The sequence below is a fragment of the Ovis canadensis genome, chromosome 3 (assembly GCF_042477335.2).
Source record: "Ovis canadensis isolate MfBH-ARS-UI-01 breed Bighorn chromosome 3, ARS-UI_OviCan_v2, whole genome shotgun sequence".
NCBI classification, from domain to species: domain Eukaryota; kingdom Metazoa; phylum Chordata; class Mammalia; order Artiodactyla; family Bovidae; genus Ovis; species Ovis canadensis.
The window spans coordinates 85,305,115-85,322,806 of record NC_091247.1 but is presented as its reverse complement, the minus strand read 5'-3'; the positions used below and the strand labels follow the sequence as shown (position 1 = coordinate 85,322,806).

At 36.0% G+C, this 17,692-nt stretch overlaps 1 protein-coding gene across 2 annotated transcripts in view; it reads right to left on the bottom strand.

The window, feature by feature from the left end:
- Positions 1 to 17,692, bottom strand: part of SOS1 (SOS Ras/Rac guanine nucleotide exchange factor 1) — a 129,568-nt gene that overhangs the window by 50,631 nt on the left and 61,245 nt on the right. For both annotated transcript variants that reach the window (XM_069583495.2, XM_069583496.2), the window contains exons 6-8: positions 15,523 to 15,666; positions 10,981 to 11,091; positions 10,808 to 10,906 (exon numbers count right to left, since the gene is read on the bottom strand). In XM_069583495.2, the coding sequence (XP_069439596.1) occupies positions 10,808 to 10,906; positions 10,981 to 11,091; positions 15,523 to 15,666 (354 nt within the window). The remainder of the gene's footprint in view (positions 1 to 10,807; positions 10,907 to 10,980; positions 11,092 to 15,522; positions 15,667 to 17,692) is intronic.

The window sequence follows — 17,692 nt, the reverse complement described above, 5'->3', positions numbered from 1 at the left end:
TCCCTTCTCCAGGGAATCTTCCCAACCGAGGGATCGAATCCCAATCTCCCCCACTGCAGGCAGATTCTTTACCATCTGAGCCACCAGGAAGCCCATATACCTATTAAAATGGGTTTTAAATGGTCTTAGCCATCAGATTGATGGTAAGTTCAGTTTCCAGTCTGAAACACGCAGTTATCAAAGAAAGACATGGCAAGATTTTATGGTTTTAAAAAAGTAAACGGCAACTCTACTTAATGCTCTGTGGTAACCTAAATGAGAAGGGAATCTAAAAAAGAGGGGATATATGTACAGCTGATTCACTTTGCTGTACAGCAGAAACTAACACAACACTGAGAAGCAATTACACTCCAATAAAATTAATTTTAAAATAAAAAGTAAAATGTAATTAAAAGAACCTGTAAAATGTAAAAAAATAATTTTTTTAATTAAAAAATTTTAAAATGAAAGTGACTATACATCGGTATGCGTTGGATCCAAAAAAAAAAAGTAAATGGATTCATTAAAATATCTACAGCAGTTCTTAAGATTTTGCTAAATTGGTTTTATTCATCCCCTTTTGTCTTTCTTTGCTGTCCAGAAAAATGGAAAATTACAATTAATACAAACATTAAGTATATAATAAGAATTAAAACTGTCTATGAGAAAGTTTTAAAGTACTTCTGAACAAAAGAATGAGAGAGACAGATAATGATAAAAGTATTATTATCTATTAGTAAAATAATTACCAGTTAAATACTATAGTATTAGAAATTCTGAAAACTTTTTAAAACAGTGAAGCACTTAATGAAAGAAAAGATCTTACAACTTAAAAAAAGAAAAAGAAAAACTGAAATATAACTGAAAGGCCAAAATGCTGGTATTCAAGCTCCTTTCATTCTGACTTAAAACCAATTTTTTGTAATAAGGCCAAATTTATTTTTATTTTTAGCTTAAAGAAAAGGAGAGAGTTTGGTGAATTTCCTGCTAAAAAAGTGGGATAAAACTGAATACACTGTTTATTTGATGAAGAAGTCATAACACAACAGCAAAAAAAGAAAAACAAGGATAGCTGTTTCCAAGTATCACTATTACCCTTTCAGATTGAAGTAATCCTGCTGCTGCTGCTAAGTCGCTTCAGTTGTGTCCGACTCTGTGAGACCCCATAGACAGCAGCCCACCAGGATTCCCTGTCCCTGGGATCCTCCAGGCAAGAATACTGGAGTGGGTTGCCATTTCCTTCTCTGATGCATGAAAGTGAAAAGTGAAAGTGAAGTTGCTCAGTTGTGTCCTAGCGACCCCATGGACTGCAGCCTACCAGGCTCCTCTGTCCTTGGGATTTTCCAGGCAAGAGTACTGGAGTGGGTCGCCATTGCCTTCTCTGGAAGTAATCCTAGGTAACCGTAAAAAGTTTTTAGAATTCCTGCTAATCAGATAAAATTTGTGTAATGTTTTTGTATGGGAAAATTTTAAGCTCAGGCATGTTATCTAGGTGAGGAAAAAGATAGAGGATGATTTAAGAACTGTGCTTATGCTTAGTCGCTCAGTCGTGTCCAACTCTTTGTGACCCCATGGACTGTAGCCTGCCAGGCTCCTCTGTCCATGGGGATTCTCCAGGCCAGAATACTGGAGTGGGTTGCCATCCCCTCCTCCAGGGGATCTTCCCCACTCAGGGATCGAACCCAGGTCTCCCAAATTGCAAGTGGATTGTTTACCATCTGAGCCACCAGGGAAGCCCAAGAATACTGGAGTGCGTAGCCTATTCCTTTTCCAGGGGAACTTTCTGACCCAGGAATCAAACTGGGGTTTCCTACATTGCAGGCGGATTCTTTACCAGCTAAGCTACCAGGGAAGCCCCCCCAAATAACCAGTGCAACTGATTTTTAAACAAGCCCAATATTCAAATTGTATTTTAAACAGGATTTAGCTATTTTTATCTTTAAATTTAGTAGAATACGTTTTCTAATGTTGGCGGCTCTCTTGCCTACCTGTGGAATCTGAGTTGCATCCCTTCACTGTATCCCCTCCTATTGTCACAGATAACAAAGCCACAACAAATACTGAAGCAGAGCTATAAAAATGCAAGAACTTCCAGTAATGGTGGTGCAGTAGTCTTGAGAACCATCTGCAGATAACAATTATTCAATCTAAACAAAAAATTAAAAATATTTATAGGCACTGGAAAACATTCTTTTATTCTAAAAGAGAGCATAAGCCAGAAGTACTATTGCTCTTGAACAGTTACAACTAGAAAGTGTACAGTTATGGGATTAGGGTTTTCCCCCAACCTCCCATGATGAGAGTGAGGAAGAATGAAAGGAAGAGTTACAGGCTAGAGATGAAAGTTAGCAGAATGTAAGAGGAAATGAAGGGGGAAATCTGGAAGTGAATGAACTACAGAAGGCTGAGACACAAAATCTGAGAATTCTACTCAAACATCTGGCTGACTGCTAAACTCTGAATGCATGAAAAGCCTCCAGTGAAGTAATGTGGCAGAGACGAGAGAGAATCTACTTTTGAAACACAGTGCTATAAGGGATAAAGTTCTGCTTTTCTTAAACTGAGTTTACTCCTCAAATGTACATAGCTCAGACAGCAGAAAGCTGAAGTCTTACTCATTTAAGGTGTTAGGAAACAGAGCCTGAGTCTGGTAGAGTGCATGGAAATTAAGGGGGAATCTCTAGGCGTAAGGGAACCAGAGACTGTACCCCAAATCTCAACATTACCTCTGCCCAAACATTTAGTCTGTCAAGTCATTCACATGTAGGGCAGACGGGAGAGAATTAGGCTGAAAGAGTAGCATATGGAAATCCTAAAACGTGAACAGAGATATCAGCTGCTACACAACACAGAAGAGACAAATTTGAGTTGAGTCCTAGGTGGCACAGGGGTAAAGAACCCACCTATCAATGAAGGAGACGCGGGTTCAATCCCTGGGTCAGGAATATCCATGGAGTAGGAAATGGCAACCCACTCCAGTATTCTTGACAGGAAAATTCCATGGACAATGGAGTCTAGTGGGCTACTGTCCATGGGGCTGTAAAGAGTCGGACACGACAGCACTCACACACGCAAATCAGAAAAGTTAACTGCCCACTAGAGTAAAAACCCAACAACCCAAAACAATGCAAAAGACAGATGCACAAACGGAACCCCAACAGTCCTCAACACAACAGAATCCAGAGATGTTAGCCAGCAAAAATACTGGGAAAATGTGACCCATATTTGAGGGAAAAACCGAGTTAGTGGAAACTGGCTCCATATGGCCCAGGTGTCGGGTTTAGGACAGACTTCAAAGTAGTTTATGTGACCATATTCAAAGAATTAAAGGAAAACATGGTCTTGAGTGCTCAGATAGGGAGTCTCTGGAAAATCCAAATGGAAATTCTAGAGTAAGTATAATAACTAATAATTCTACTGACAGAGCAATAGAAATTACCACTTTGAAGAACAACAAAAAAATGTTTTAAGAAATATGAATAGTCTCAGAGACGTACAGGACAACATAAAGTAGTTCTACATACATGGTAACTGGCATTCCAGAAAGAAGAGAAATGAGAAAAATGTCAGAGAAAGGAGTACTGTAAAAGCAAGGTAAAAATTCTTAAACACGAAAGGATTTTGAAACTTTAAACAGGAAATTAACCCTAAAAAGTGTTAGGATAATCTCATTTATGAAACAAAATACCTTTCAAAACCATCACTCTGTTCTTATCAAAGAGAAAATCACCAAAACTATAATTGTTCCTCATAGCAGTTTAGTTGATTTAAAGTTTTAAAACTAGAGTAAAACATTAATCAGCTGTTTGTTTATAATGGTTCCTGAATTACACTATTTTATGTTTAACTTTAGTCATCAACATCTGTGGTCAGATATACCATTTAGCTCAATGCTTTGAGTCCATGGTTTCTGGAAGAGAATTTCTAAATTTAGAAAGCTAGTTCAAAGGAATGGAAGCTAGACAGACCTTTTCTGGGCTTATTTTTGTGATACTTATAGAAAAGCTATATTTTCTCAATCTCCTCTTATTGCTGGTATTAAACATTGGCTTATGAGCAGTATTTAAAAAATGGTCTGAAGCATACAGCAACCAGATGGAGAATACTGAAAAAATGACGTAAGAAATCACCTAGAGTAGAAGATGTTTGATACTTTCCCGCTCCCCATATGAAAAAGCAACAAACCAAAGCCATTAACAAATGCATACATGGTGTCTGTAGCAGGGGGTCTGCAGAGCATATTTCTTTACAAAAGAGTTTCTGGAGCACTATGTGAAGGCCACTAAGGGGTGTTTAAAGTGAATGATGTAGCACAATTTATATTTGCCTTTTCCATTTGTTGTATATTATCCTGAAAAAGGAAAAAAAAAAAAAAACTACTCTGGGAGGAAAAGTATCCCCTACTTTTAACATCCCTCAGTTCCTAAGTTTTCTATTCACTGCACCATTCAGATCTAAGTTCTTACCTGTAATCCTGTCCCACAATTCTGTACTTAAGCATTTGGGACTATAATTTTGGTAATATTTCTGATGTTAAAGGGAAAATTTAAGAACTATTCAAGTCAGTACACAAAAATCGAGGAATATTAGGAAATTAAATGTTAATATGTAACACAGGAAGCATCTAATCATGTGAGCATTCAGATTACAATCTTTAGTGTCTCTTATTTTCTAAAGTAAAGCTTGTGACCAAGACAAGCACTGCACTGTTATTAACGAATTAACATCTATTGCAAAATTTACTATTCTATTGGTTTTTAATCTTATCTAAAAGCAGAAGGTTGTTATGATGTGTTAAAATTAAACCTGGAAATGTTTTCTCTCAATTATTTTGCTAGTCTTGCACTTTTTATTATCAGTGAAACCTAAGAAAAGAATAGAGGTTTTAAATGTTAAATTTTATATTATTTTTTCATTTAAGGGAAACCATACATGATAACCCCAACCTCAGTTATGTACATTAGTCTTACTCAGATGATTGTTAGTAATTCTGTATCCCTGTGAATTTTTACTATTTGAAAAATACTGCAATTGTTGGCTTTTCACTAAATTGCTGTTGGACTGAAATTAAATTTTAAAGTCTAAGATCAGGAAGCAATGATTAATTGGCCTATGCAAAAAATATATTTTTAAGGGTTTAAGCAAGTCAGTATATACTGAAGAATCAGAAAAACAAAAATGGATATAATTTTTTATAATATAGTATACCAAAACCTAAATGTAATGGGTTGAACTGTGTTCCCTCCAAAGTCCTAACCCCTGGTACCTGTGAACATGATGTTATTTGAAAATTGGGTCTTTGCACATATAATCAAGCTGAGATGAGGTCACACTGGATTACGGTAGGCCCTATATCCACTAACTTGGTATTGTATGAGAAAGGAAGGAGAAATTTGAATGGAGAGGAAACAGACAAGAACGTGAAGATGTGAAAAAGACCGCGGCAAAGATGGAAGTGAGGGCATCTGTAAGCCAAAGCGTGCTGAAGGCTACTGGGGTATGCCAGAGGCTAGAGCAAAGGCAGGAAGGGTTCTTCCCCAGAGCCGTCAGAGACAGTATGGCCCTGCCGACACCCAGAACCGTGAAAGAATAAGTTTCTCTTGTTTTTAAGCCACTCAGTCTGTGGTGCTTTGCTCTAGCAGCCCTAGGAAACTAATACACTAATGCACAAGTCACAATATAGATGTGAACCTGCTTTTGGAATTAAGGGAGACAAGTTATATCTCCTAGGTTATACGTATCCAGCTCTAGGGAACTGATTTGCTCAAAATCATCCTGGATAATTTTTTCTAACATTTGTCTGAGTTTACCTTAAAAGGATAAAATAATATATTTAAAGAACAAAGAAAAGGTTACTATTTTTGCTGAACTGAACAATGTGCTGATTTGGTAACCTTCAAAATACTTAGCCTCAAGAAACAACTCTAAATTTGTTTAATAAAGCAAATTAATCTTCACATAGAAAAATCACATTACTGGAGCAATAAGGTTTTCAAAAGGACACAAAGGAAGTTGTTGTTGTTGTTGATGTTAAATGAACTTTAATGTGAAAAAGTTAATTAAAGGTTTCAAAGACTTGACTGCTAACTTGAGTGGTGGGGGGGTGGGTAAGGGAGTTACTTCTTTTTTCCAGTTTCAGTGGCATTAAAGTCATACTATCAATAACTAAACTTTTATTTTCTGAATTTGTAAAGTTTAAGGCATTTTAAATTTCCAAAGCAATCCTACTGCTGGGCATACACACCGAGGAAACCAGAACTGAAAGAGACACATGTACCCCAATGTTCATCGCAGCACTGTTTATAATAGCCAGGACATGGAAACAACCTAGACGTCCATCAGCAGATGAATGGATAAGAAAGCTGTGGTACATATACACAATGGAGTATTACTCAGCCGTTAAAAAGAATACATTTGAATCAGTTCTGATGAGATAGATGAAACTGGAGCTGATTATAGAGTGAAGTAAGCCAGAAAGAAAAACACCAATACAGTATACTAACACATATATATGGAATTTAGAAAGATGGCAATGATGCCCCTGTATGCAAGACAGCCAAAAAGACACAGGTGTGCATAGCGGACTTTTGGACTCAGAGGGAGAGGGAGAGGGTGGGATGATTTGGGAGAATGGCATTGAAACATGTATACTATGATGTAAGAATCGAATCACCAGTTTATCTCCAATGCAGGATACAGCATGCTTGGGGCTGGTGCATGGGGATGACCCAGAGAGATGTTATGGGGTGGGAGGTGGGAGGGGGGTTCATGTTTGGGAACGCATGTAAACCCGTGGTGGATTCATGTCAATGTATGGAAAAACCAATACAGTATTGTAAAGTAAAATAAAGTAAAAACAAAAATTAAAAAAAAAAATTTCCAAAGTAAATGTAATTATATACAATTTACAGGTAAACTATTCCTACAAACATAAATTAGAAGGAAAACTTACATTATTTTTGCTATTCATCTTGTAACAAGCATTTATTAAACGTCTAAATGCCAAACACTACTAGGCAAGAGAATTCAAAGATACATAGGGTTTAGCTCCATTCTAATGACAAGGTAGACAATAAAAATGAGACATGTTCTATAGAGATATGAAGAAAATTAATCAGCTTAGTCAAAGGATCAGCCTAGAGAACGAAGGGAAACTTGACAGGGAATCAAGATTTGAACAAACTCTTTGATAAGCAGGAATTTCTCAGATGAAAGGGGATGGCAGAGGTAGAAGAGAAATTTCAGGGAAATAGAAAAAAGATAAGGAATTCTGAACAGATTTGACATTTCCAGGGCTGCTTGGAAATTTTTTTATGGCTAAAGCATAAGGTAAGTAACACCAAGTATTGAGAGATGAGGCTGAAGAAAAGCTAAAGAATTTAGACTTTGTGTCCCAGTTCACAAGGACACTAAATACACTTTTCAAACTGAGAGTTCCATGAGATACAAGACCTTATAGGAAACTGCTACAGTAACCCAGGAAAGACATGCGGAGGGTCTGGACTAAGGCCATGCCAGTGCAACAGGGAAACAGACTGGATTTCAGACTCATTTCTGGAATCAAACCATGATGCTCTGCAAATAAGGGAGAGAGAAGAATCAAAGATGGCACTGAAGCTTCTGCTGAAGGGATCTGAGCTGATCAACAAAGAAATGGAATACAAATTCCGGCAGGCAGGAAAGGGAGGTAAGTGGTGAAAGACGAAGGGAGTAAAATGTTAGTTTAAGTTGAAGCTAACCTACGAGACAAGAAGAAAAGTCTCCAGTAATGACAATACTCGGTATTTATATTTTTATTGTATGTTAAGTACTTTAACATACACTCGACCCAGTAAGATAAGCATTTCACAGATAAGAAAACCAAGGCTCAAAAGATGAGGTGACTTGTTGCAGGTTACTCAACAAGTTGGCTACCAGTCTAGAATCAGAAAAGAAACATCAGACTCCTATCTAGTCCAATGAGCCTTCAAAGGTCACTCCATGCCATAGATAAATTATTCCAATTGTCATTGATGTCTTAAGATTTTGCTGTTCCCTGCTGATTTTATTTAATCATTGTTGAGTCCAAAATCACCAAGTCCACGTTGGAACTTGGAGTTATGGCAATAACCAGATTAAAAAAATTTAGAGTTAGTGAGAATCATATTGTTGGAAAAAAATCTTAAGACCATTAAGTATTAGAAGGTCTTTCAGTTATTCTGATGGAAGAATTCTATGATAGTTTCCCAAAGTAACTGCCAGAAATACACTACAGTTTTTAAGGGTTTCATGGCCTATTTGGGTTTCCCTGGTGGCTCAGTAGTAAAGAATTTGACTGCCAATGCAGGAGATGCAGGTTCAACTGCTGGGTCAGGAAAATCCCCCAAAGAAGGAAATGGCAATCCACTCCAGTATTCTTGCCTGGGAAATCCCATGGACAGAGGAGTCCATGGAGTCACAAAGAGTTGGACACGTCTTAGTGACTAAACAACAACAAATGGCCTAATTAATTTGGCAATTAACTGCTTTAGATTGTTTTATATAGATTGCTTTATAGCACAAGTTTACAAAGCCTTTTATATTCTAATATATACTGAACATTTCTAGGAGTGTAATTAAGGATACAGTTTTTCCCAAGTATCCTTGACCACTGTACCCATGGAATCTTAGTTCACTGACCAGGGACTGAACCCAGGCCCTCAGCAGTGAGAGCGTAAAGTCCTAACCATTGGACCACCAAGGCATTCCCTCCCCCAGACTTTTAGAGTTTCTTATGGGACTAGCAGTCCATAGAATACACTTTGAAAACACTGCTCAATAAAATAATTTAAGCAACATACCAACAAATAGAAATGAAAGACAGTAAACACAAATAGTACATTAGAGCTGAGAAGGCAGAAGAAAAGGAGTGATGACAATCTGTGGAATTAATTGGGCAAAATTTCCTGCCCCAATATACTGTTAATTTTGCAATGAAATTTAGGCAGTAATATAAACAAGGAATGCAGGTGTTTACCAGTAGAAATCTTTTAAATTGCTGATAGATGCAATTATAAAATAAAAATTTCAATACCATAACTTAAAATGTTTTTAATTTAATTGCCTATATTTGGGGGAGTAAATAATTTCTCTTATACTATTAAGATAGATTTTAACAGCCTTCTGAAACTTCATCAAAGTTTCTTGTTCTTACTTATTAATTAATGACTGCTTCAAGGTTCATACAGTCTTTAATCCTTCAGAACTTCATTAGTCTCAGGTAAAAAATCCCATTATTGGAGATACCATTATGAAGAAAAGGTCTATATAATAAACTTGTGTGCAAATGACCCATTCTGAGACTATGGTTTGTCATTCTTTACAAAGAATGATTTTATACACCAAATGCTTCTTCCTGATTATTCTCTTAAAATAATCATCCTCTACTACTGAAGACCATAAACTGTATTCTGTTTGCAGCCTAGAACAGAGAGCTAAGAGCTCCGTAACTCTGCCTGGTGATTAAGTTCATCAACTTCCTCAGTCCTTTCCTGATTCAAACAGTCCTGCTTAAGAAATCTAACTCAACTCCAAGTTCCTACAATGTAGAAAGACCTGGGAAGGATGAGAGTTCCTTCAGTTTACTACATTTAGAGGCTTTCTATTCATTCACTGATTCATTACAGAGAGCCCAGTTCTTCATGTACTCCTGCAAACTATACATCTGATTTTTAATAATACATACTCCATGACAGCATGATATTAAATACAATTTTTCTTTAATGAAACTTTTTTTAAAGCTAAAGAAATAATAATAGTATTAATACATATATTTTATCTTTATGGGGCAGTTCATTATAGATAAATAAAATATCTTTATTGTCTCATTTGTTATTTAAAATTTTTGAGAAAACTTGATGTTTTTTAGGATATATTATCCATAATCCAAAGCAGACATCATTAGTTACATAAGATATTTAAAAGTAAATCACTAAGGTACACTATTGAATTATAAGTCGCTCAGTTGTGTCCGACTCTTTGCGACCCTGTGGACTGTAGCCCACCAGGTTCCTCCATCCATGGGATTCTCCAGGGAAGAATACTGGAGTGGGTTGCCATTTCCTTCTCCAGGGGAATCTTCCCAATCCAGGGATCGAACCCAGGTCTCCTGCATTGCAGGCAGACGCTTTAACCTCTGAGCCACCAGGGAAGCCCAATCCAAAGCAGACATCATTAGTTACATAAGATATTTAAAAGTAAATCACTAAGTTACACTATTGAATTATAACTTATACAGACTAATGTTCCCCTTTTCCCTAGTTAATTTCAGTGCATAATAGGAAAAGGGGGGAAAAAGCAAAATCCTTTCTTCTGTCAGTACTTTTAAAATTGAGTATTTTGAACTATTATCAAATGGGAAATATTTCACCAGGATTACTATAGTTTACTGTATCTAAACTAATAATAAGTAGTTTTTATAGGCATAGTTGCAAACTTAAGCTACAAAAATTAGGTGATTAACCTTCTCCATTACTTTGGCATTATCCAACATGTGGTCCCTTATCTAAGAGTCCCTGAATCTGCTGAGGTCCCAAGGTGGAGACTAGGATGCACAAATCCAAGACTGCTTCCAAACAACTGGCTGTGAAAGCAAGAAGTGCACAAGATAAGAATATCTGATGGCTGCTTTAAAACTCACAATTAAAACTGGAGAAAATATGCTTTGTAGATTCATATATATTTGCTTAACTAGAAACAGAAAACAAATACAGACATATTCTTGAGCACTCACATAATGGTTCACAAATAAACTGGTAAAAAACTGTATCACACCTGAATATTTTATAAGTAGAAGAAAGAGTTTTCTTACCTTCAGAAGTTCGAAGTAATGTAGACAGTGGTAAACAGGGGCTAGAAGTAGCCTGGGTAAAACATATTGAACAGCTTCTTTGAAACCTTCGCCTATTGACTAGAAAACAAAGTGATTTAATTTTTAAGTTTACTTTCCAGGCACCTTATATCTTAATCTAAAAATTACTATACCTGCAAATAGAGTGCTGCTCCAGGCTTTGATAACTGACTAAGGAAACGATCGTGAAAACCAGGTCGCAGAATATCTCGAGCATATGATTCATATGGATCAAATGCCAGTTCCTTAGAAAATAAAAAAGGTAAAACATAAATAATCTTTCTCTATGGTAAAGAAAAATTAACCTACCTCCATAAACACTGCAGGTAGTGGGCACTTAAATTATGAGCACTTTATCACTGCACAATTACATATTTTTTCAAAGTCTCAAAGCAAAATTACGTAGCTATTAATTTTACTAGAGTAAACCTAATATTCTCAAGTAAGAAAGAAAATGAATTTTTTTCTGATGAGTAATGGGATTCTAGCATGTTATGACACCTCTCATGAGTATTACGAACAAACATAATGGGGGAATTGGCATCTGGAAAATGAAATTTAGCCTGAATAATAAAGAGCATAGTTATCTACAACCAGATAAAGTATAAACATTCAGAATACTGGTGCCAAGCATTTGTTTTCTCATGACTACTTCTTAGTGGTAGACTTACTTTCACATCCTACAAGCTGAAAGTAAATTATTAAAAAATAAATAAATTAATTTAAAAAAGAAAGAAAGTAAATTATTTATATCACCTAAAATCCACTGTTACAGTTTTCACAAAACAATTAAATAATTTAATTCAAATTGCCAAAAAGTTTTACCATCATCAATCATTAATAAACCAAACAATTCTAAAGGTTATAATCTACTAGTTCTGGTGATTCCTGAAGAAAAAAAGTGAGTAGGTACTGTGATTTTTCTCAGGAGGCAGGATCTCCAATCCCTTCCATCCTGTGCCCTATTCCAGGTAAAAATAAAAACACAAAACCTCCAAACTATTATGAAAATAGTGTTGTAGATTCTAGCAAGAGCTCAGTTTTATGAAGGGTAATTCTAGAAAGAGGAGGAAGAGGACATCTAGTGGAGGAATGAAAAAGAAGTTAGGAGTGAATGACAGAAAATATGATGTTTATTTTAACTTACCCTGATATTTCTCAGACTTATTTTTTTAAGGAAAGATATATATATATATGTGTGTGTGTGTGTTTGTTTTACCTAGCAACTATATTGAACCTACCTAATAGTTATAACACTATACATTTTCTCAGATTTGCTATATAGACAATTATGCTGATTACAAATAGAACAATTTTATTTCTTCTTTTCCTGTCTTTTGGCTAGTATGTCTATCACAGTGCTCAATATAAGTAGTGAGCGGCATTCTCCTACAGCTTAGTCATTAAATCTGTCTTTTATAGGTTTCTGATAGATATCCTTTACTAGATTAAGAAAGGTCCTTTCTATTTCTACTTTGGCCAACATTTTAAAGAAATTTCTGAATGACTTTAATTTTCCATGCTTTTTCTTATTTGTTGAAATTTTAATGTTAATGTGAAATATTATATTAATTTTTTTAAAACTTCAACCATTTAAGATATATCATAAAATATATCCTAAGATATATCATATTGGACACAGTGTTTTTGATTATAAAGAGGTTCATATTTTTCTTATATTATTCTTTCCCAGTTTTAATATACGTATATAATCCTAAAACTGAGTTGCCTTTTATGTCTCTATTTTTGATCTTCCTTATGAATCTATTTTAATATTTCCTTAACAAAAATCTTGCATATGTTTATTGGGCTTACTTCTGAATACCTTGTGGTTTTAAGACTCGTCTACCATATTCCCCTGACCTCTTGCCAACCAACTACCACTTCTTCAAGCAGCTTGACAACTTTTGCAGGGAAAATATACTTCTACAATTAGCAGGAGACAAAAAATGCTTTTCAAGAGTTCATCGAATCCTGAGGCATGGATTTTTAGCTACAGGAATATACAAACTTGTTTCTCATTGGCAAAAATGTGCTCATTGTAATGGTTCCTATTTTAGTTAACAAAGATATGCCTGAGCCTAGTTATAATGATTTAAAATTCATGGTCCAAAACAGCAATTAACATTTGCACCAACCTAGTATTTCTGTGTCTCTGTTTTGGATATATGTCTTACAAGGGCTTCCCTGGTAGCTCAGCTGCTAAAGAATCCGCCTGCACTGCAGGAGACCCTGGTTTGATTCCTGGGTTGGGAAGATCCACTAGAGAAGGGACAGGCTACCGACTCCAGTCTTCTTGGGCTTCCCTGGTAGCTCAGATGGTAAAGAATCCACCTGCAATACGGGAGACTTGGCTTGGATCTCTAGGGGGCTATCCACTCCAGTATTCTGGCTTGGAGAATTCCATGGACTATATAGTCCATAGGGTCACAGAGTCAGACATGACTTGAGGGACTTTCACTTTCACTTATAAGCTGCATAAAACAGACTTAAAGAAAACTAAGTACTTTCTTTAAATAGGCACGTTTCAGCAGTTTGCGCATACTGAGTTACTAATGTAGCAGCGTAACGTAGTTGGATTTGTATCATACTATACAGTCCGCCCTCTGTATCTGTCTTCCACATCTGCTGATACAGAAGGCTAACTGTTCTATACCATTTTATATGAAGTTACTTGAGCACCCACAGATTTTGATATTGGAAAGGGGATTCCTGAAACCAATCCCCCATGAATACTGAAGGATGATTGTATTTTGTTTTCATTATCACTGCTTTCTTTGCTTCATTATTTTTTCCTATTATCACAGAAATGATTAAAAATTGTTTCTATAGTTTTTGTGCACTGTTATAGGTAGTACTTCTATTATTTGGTGATTTTCCTAAATGTTTTAAAAATCAAATACAGCTTGCTATTACTTATAAATTTTTTCTAAATTTTAAAGAGAGTTTAAAATTGTTTAAACTTTACATTCTCTTTCCCTGGTACCAGGTTTTCCCTGATAGCTTAGCTGGTAAAGAATCCACCTGTAATGCCAGAGACTCAGGTTTGATTCCTGAGTCTGGAAGATCCCCTGAAGGGATAGACCACCCACTCCAGTATTCTTGAGCTTCCCTGGTGGCTCAGATGGTAAAGAATACACCTGCAATGCAGGAGACCTCGGTTCAACCCCTGGGTTGGGAAAATCCCATGGAGAAGGGAACAGCTACCTACTCCAGTATTCTTGCCTGGAGAATTCCATGGACAGAGGAGCCTGGCGGGCTACAGTCCATGGGGTCGCAGAGTTGGACACGGCTAAGCGACTTTCACTTCCATGGGTTTTCATTTTCAAAGTTGTTTACTTTTTCATATCTTCTGAAGGTAGGCCTGTATTATGCACTGAGAAGTTTAGTTCACTCTTCAAGTTAAAAAACAAAAAAAAAGCAATTTGGTTTTAAAATCACACAATAGCTTATAAAATTTACTACTATGTTTCCCATCATTAGTTCTTGTATTCCTTGACTTTCCTCTGAGTACAACTTTCCCTCTGGCTGAAGAACATCCTCGTTTTTGAGTCTAGTTATGTATATTCCTTTTTTCTTTTTATACTTTATGACTTTTATGTGTTTAGACCAACACTGAGGGGGCTATAGTGAAGCTTAAACTCAGCATATTATTTTGTCTGAAAGTCTTAATTTGTTTTATAAACTCAACCCTGAGTTATAATAAAAGATAAAGTTGATTTTAGAATGAGAACAAAGCAAGAGCGAGAAATTTCAGAATGACAATCAATGCTAACTTATTAGGGCTAACTTGCGTATTTTAGCAGGTGAAATATCAAGAAAGTTACCATTTTTCTACCCCTATGATCATCATCTAAGCCTTAGACTTGATTTTCCTATTCTAAATAGGAAATGCTAAGCAGACATGCTAAGTCATGTCTGACTCTTTTGCGACCACATACACTGTAGCCCAATAGGTTCCTCTGTCCATGGGAGTTCCCAGGCAGGAATAGTGGAGTGGATTGCCATTCCCTTCTCCAGAGTATCTTCCCTACCTAGGGACTGAACCTGTGTCTCCTGCAGTGGCAGGCAGATTCTTTCTATCACCATGCCACTAGGTCCTGGACTTCATTTTCTTTTTCTAAATAATAATGCACAGTTACCATGTATTAAGTAGCTGTATGAAGGTGGCTAGATAAATATTTCAGGTAGGTTATTTAACTTTCACAAAATCCTGAGTCCTATTATTATCCTTATTTTACAAATATAGATAGGGAGGTTTAGAGATGTGACGTAAATTGCCCATGGTTACATACAACTAATAAGTAGAAGAGTTTAGACTGAACGTAAGTAGCCTGACCTCAGGTCCAAGTTCTGTGGCCTCTTCATTGATAAGATGGCCAATTAAGTGCGAGCTGTGGGATCTGAAAGCAGCTTTGGGATATGCTTGTTTTTATAATGGGTGAGAGACTACTTTTTTCCTAAGTTTTATGAAATAACAGAACCAAATGCTGACAGTGACCCTTTGAGGAAGGGGCAATACAACTGAGCAGCCAGCAGTTAATGTCTATGCTAGCTGGAAATAAGAATTCATATTCCAATTTTTATTTCAATGTGCTGGAATCAAATCTAGGCCTTTGAACTGTATTTAGGCCTTCCAGAGGCAGAATTTCCTGGTGTATAATTAAAGTACTTACCTCTGCTAAGTCTTCAAAGCAGCTTCCTACTAATGGATGGGGACTGCCTTCATCTGTCATTTCCACAGTATCTTCTATATGGCCCAGTAATTTTACACTAAGTTCATGTATATCCACTATACGACTAAATATATTTTCTACATCCTGTTGGAAAGAAAAACATATTAATTCAATTAGGTTGTATAATAAAAAACTTATTTTTAACCAATAAGTCATTTTATAATCATGAAATTTAAAATGGCAGATATAGTGAAAAATTTTAACAACTTTACATGTACAAGTAAAAGACAAAGAATTCCTTTTGCAATGAAACACAATTTATAGGTACATTGCTCTAGGTCACTGGTTCTCAAACTTTTTGGTCTCAAGACTCCTTTATACTCTTAAAAATTACTGAAAACTCTATTTGCTTACTATATTAGAAATTATTTACTATTGCCTTTACTACACTTACCATATTAGACATTCAAACCAAGAAAATTATAAATTTAATTCATTTAAAAATAACAATAAATAGCACTTTTATGAAAAGTAGCTAGGTTCTCTTAAAACAACCAAAAATCTTTGTGAGGAGAATGGGACTGCTTTACATTTTCTAACACAATCTCTAATACCTAGCTTAACTGAAGATAGCTGGCTTTTCATAGATATATTTCTACACTCTATCTGTTGTGATACATTGCTTTGATTAAAGCATATGAGGAAAATCTAGCTTTAAAAGACATGAAGTTGGAAAAGAGAGGACTATTTTAACAGTCTATTCAAATAATTGTGGATACTTTTTCCTTTTCCTGAATAGTTATTTTTATGGAGATATAAGTTATATATCATAAAATTCACTCTTAAAATATACTATTCAATGGTTTTCTTCAATCATTACTACCATCAAATTCTAGAAAATCATCATCCCCCCTAAAAACTGTATCCACCAGTAGCACTCTCCATTCTTCCCCTGCACACCCACTCCTAGTCTCTGGCAACTACTGATCTCACTTTCTATCTCTATGGATTTGCCTATTCTGGACATTGCATATATATGGAGTGATTATCTTTTTACAGTATTACACAAGTCAATATGTAGCTTCTTAAAGGTTTGTTGCAAGGTAGAATCTGAAACTATATAAACTTTGTAGTGTTAAATTAAAATCCACTGGTCTATTTTGAACTTTGAATGTTTTGGGATGTTTTGCCCAAGTGTGATTTTGTAGTGGAATTGCTAGGTAGTATGGCTAATTTATGGTTAATGTTATATGAAATTACCAAATTATTTTCCTAAGTATTTATACCAGATTACATTCTCACAGGTAATGTGGGAATTTTACATTCCCAAAAGCAGTTGCTCCACATTCTTTCCAACATCCAGTATTGTCAGTCTTTTTAATTCTAGCTTTTCTAATGAGTATCCAGTAGTGTCTCATAATGCTCTTAATTTGCATTTTCCGTATGACTATTAACATGTGTGGGGATTTGGCTCAGATGGTAAAGAATCACCTGCAATGCAAGAAACCGGGGATCCCTGGGTCAGGAAGATCCCCTGGAGAAGGGAATGGCAACCCTCTCCAGTATTCGTGCTTGGGAAATCCCATGGACAGAAGAGCCTGGCAGGCTAGAGTCCATGGGGTCACAAAGGGTCGGACACGACTAAATGATTAACACCATGACTACTGATGTTGGTCATCCTTTGACATGCTTTCTGATCACTGTTGTATCTTCTTTTATAAAGTGTTCAATTTTTTGCCCATTTAAAAGTATCAAGCTGTTTTTCTTATTACTGAATTGCTGAAGTTCTCTATATATTCTGAATACAATTTTCAGTTATTGGCTCCTTCCTTTGTGCTCCCCAAAACACTGCTGTCATACTTCTGTTACGGTGATCAGCACGTAGCACATTAGCACAGACTTCTGTTATGGTGATTAGTACTGCATTGCAGTTTAGAGTTGACATCTCTGTCTTGACTAGATTGTACTTGAGAAAAGAAAATAGTTTTTGATTTATCTTTGAATCTCCATTGCCAAGTAAGGCATCTAACAATACAGGCAGCACTGATGCAGTGTTGGTTCAATGATGCAAATGAGTCAAATTAAACACAGAAATCTTCCACCTAAACAAGAGGCTTTATTCTCTGGAATTCACGGAAGATTCTGTGAATTCATTTATACTTACATAATC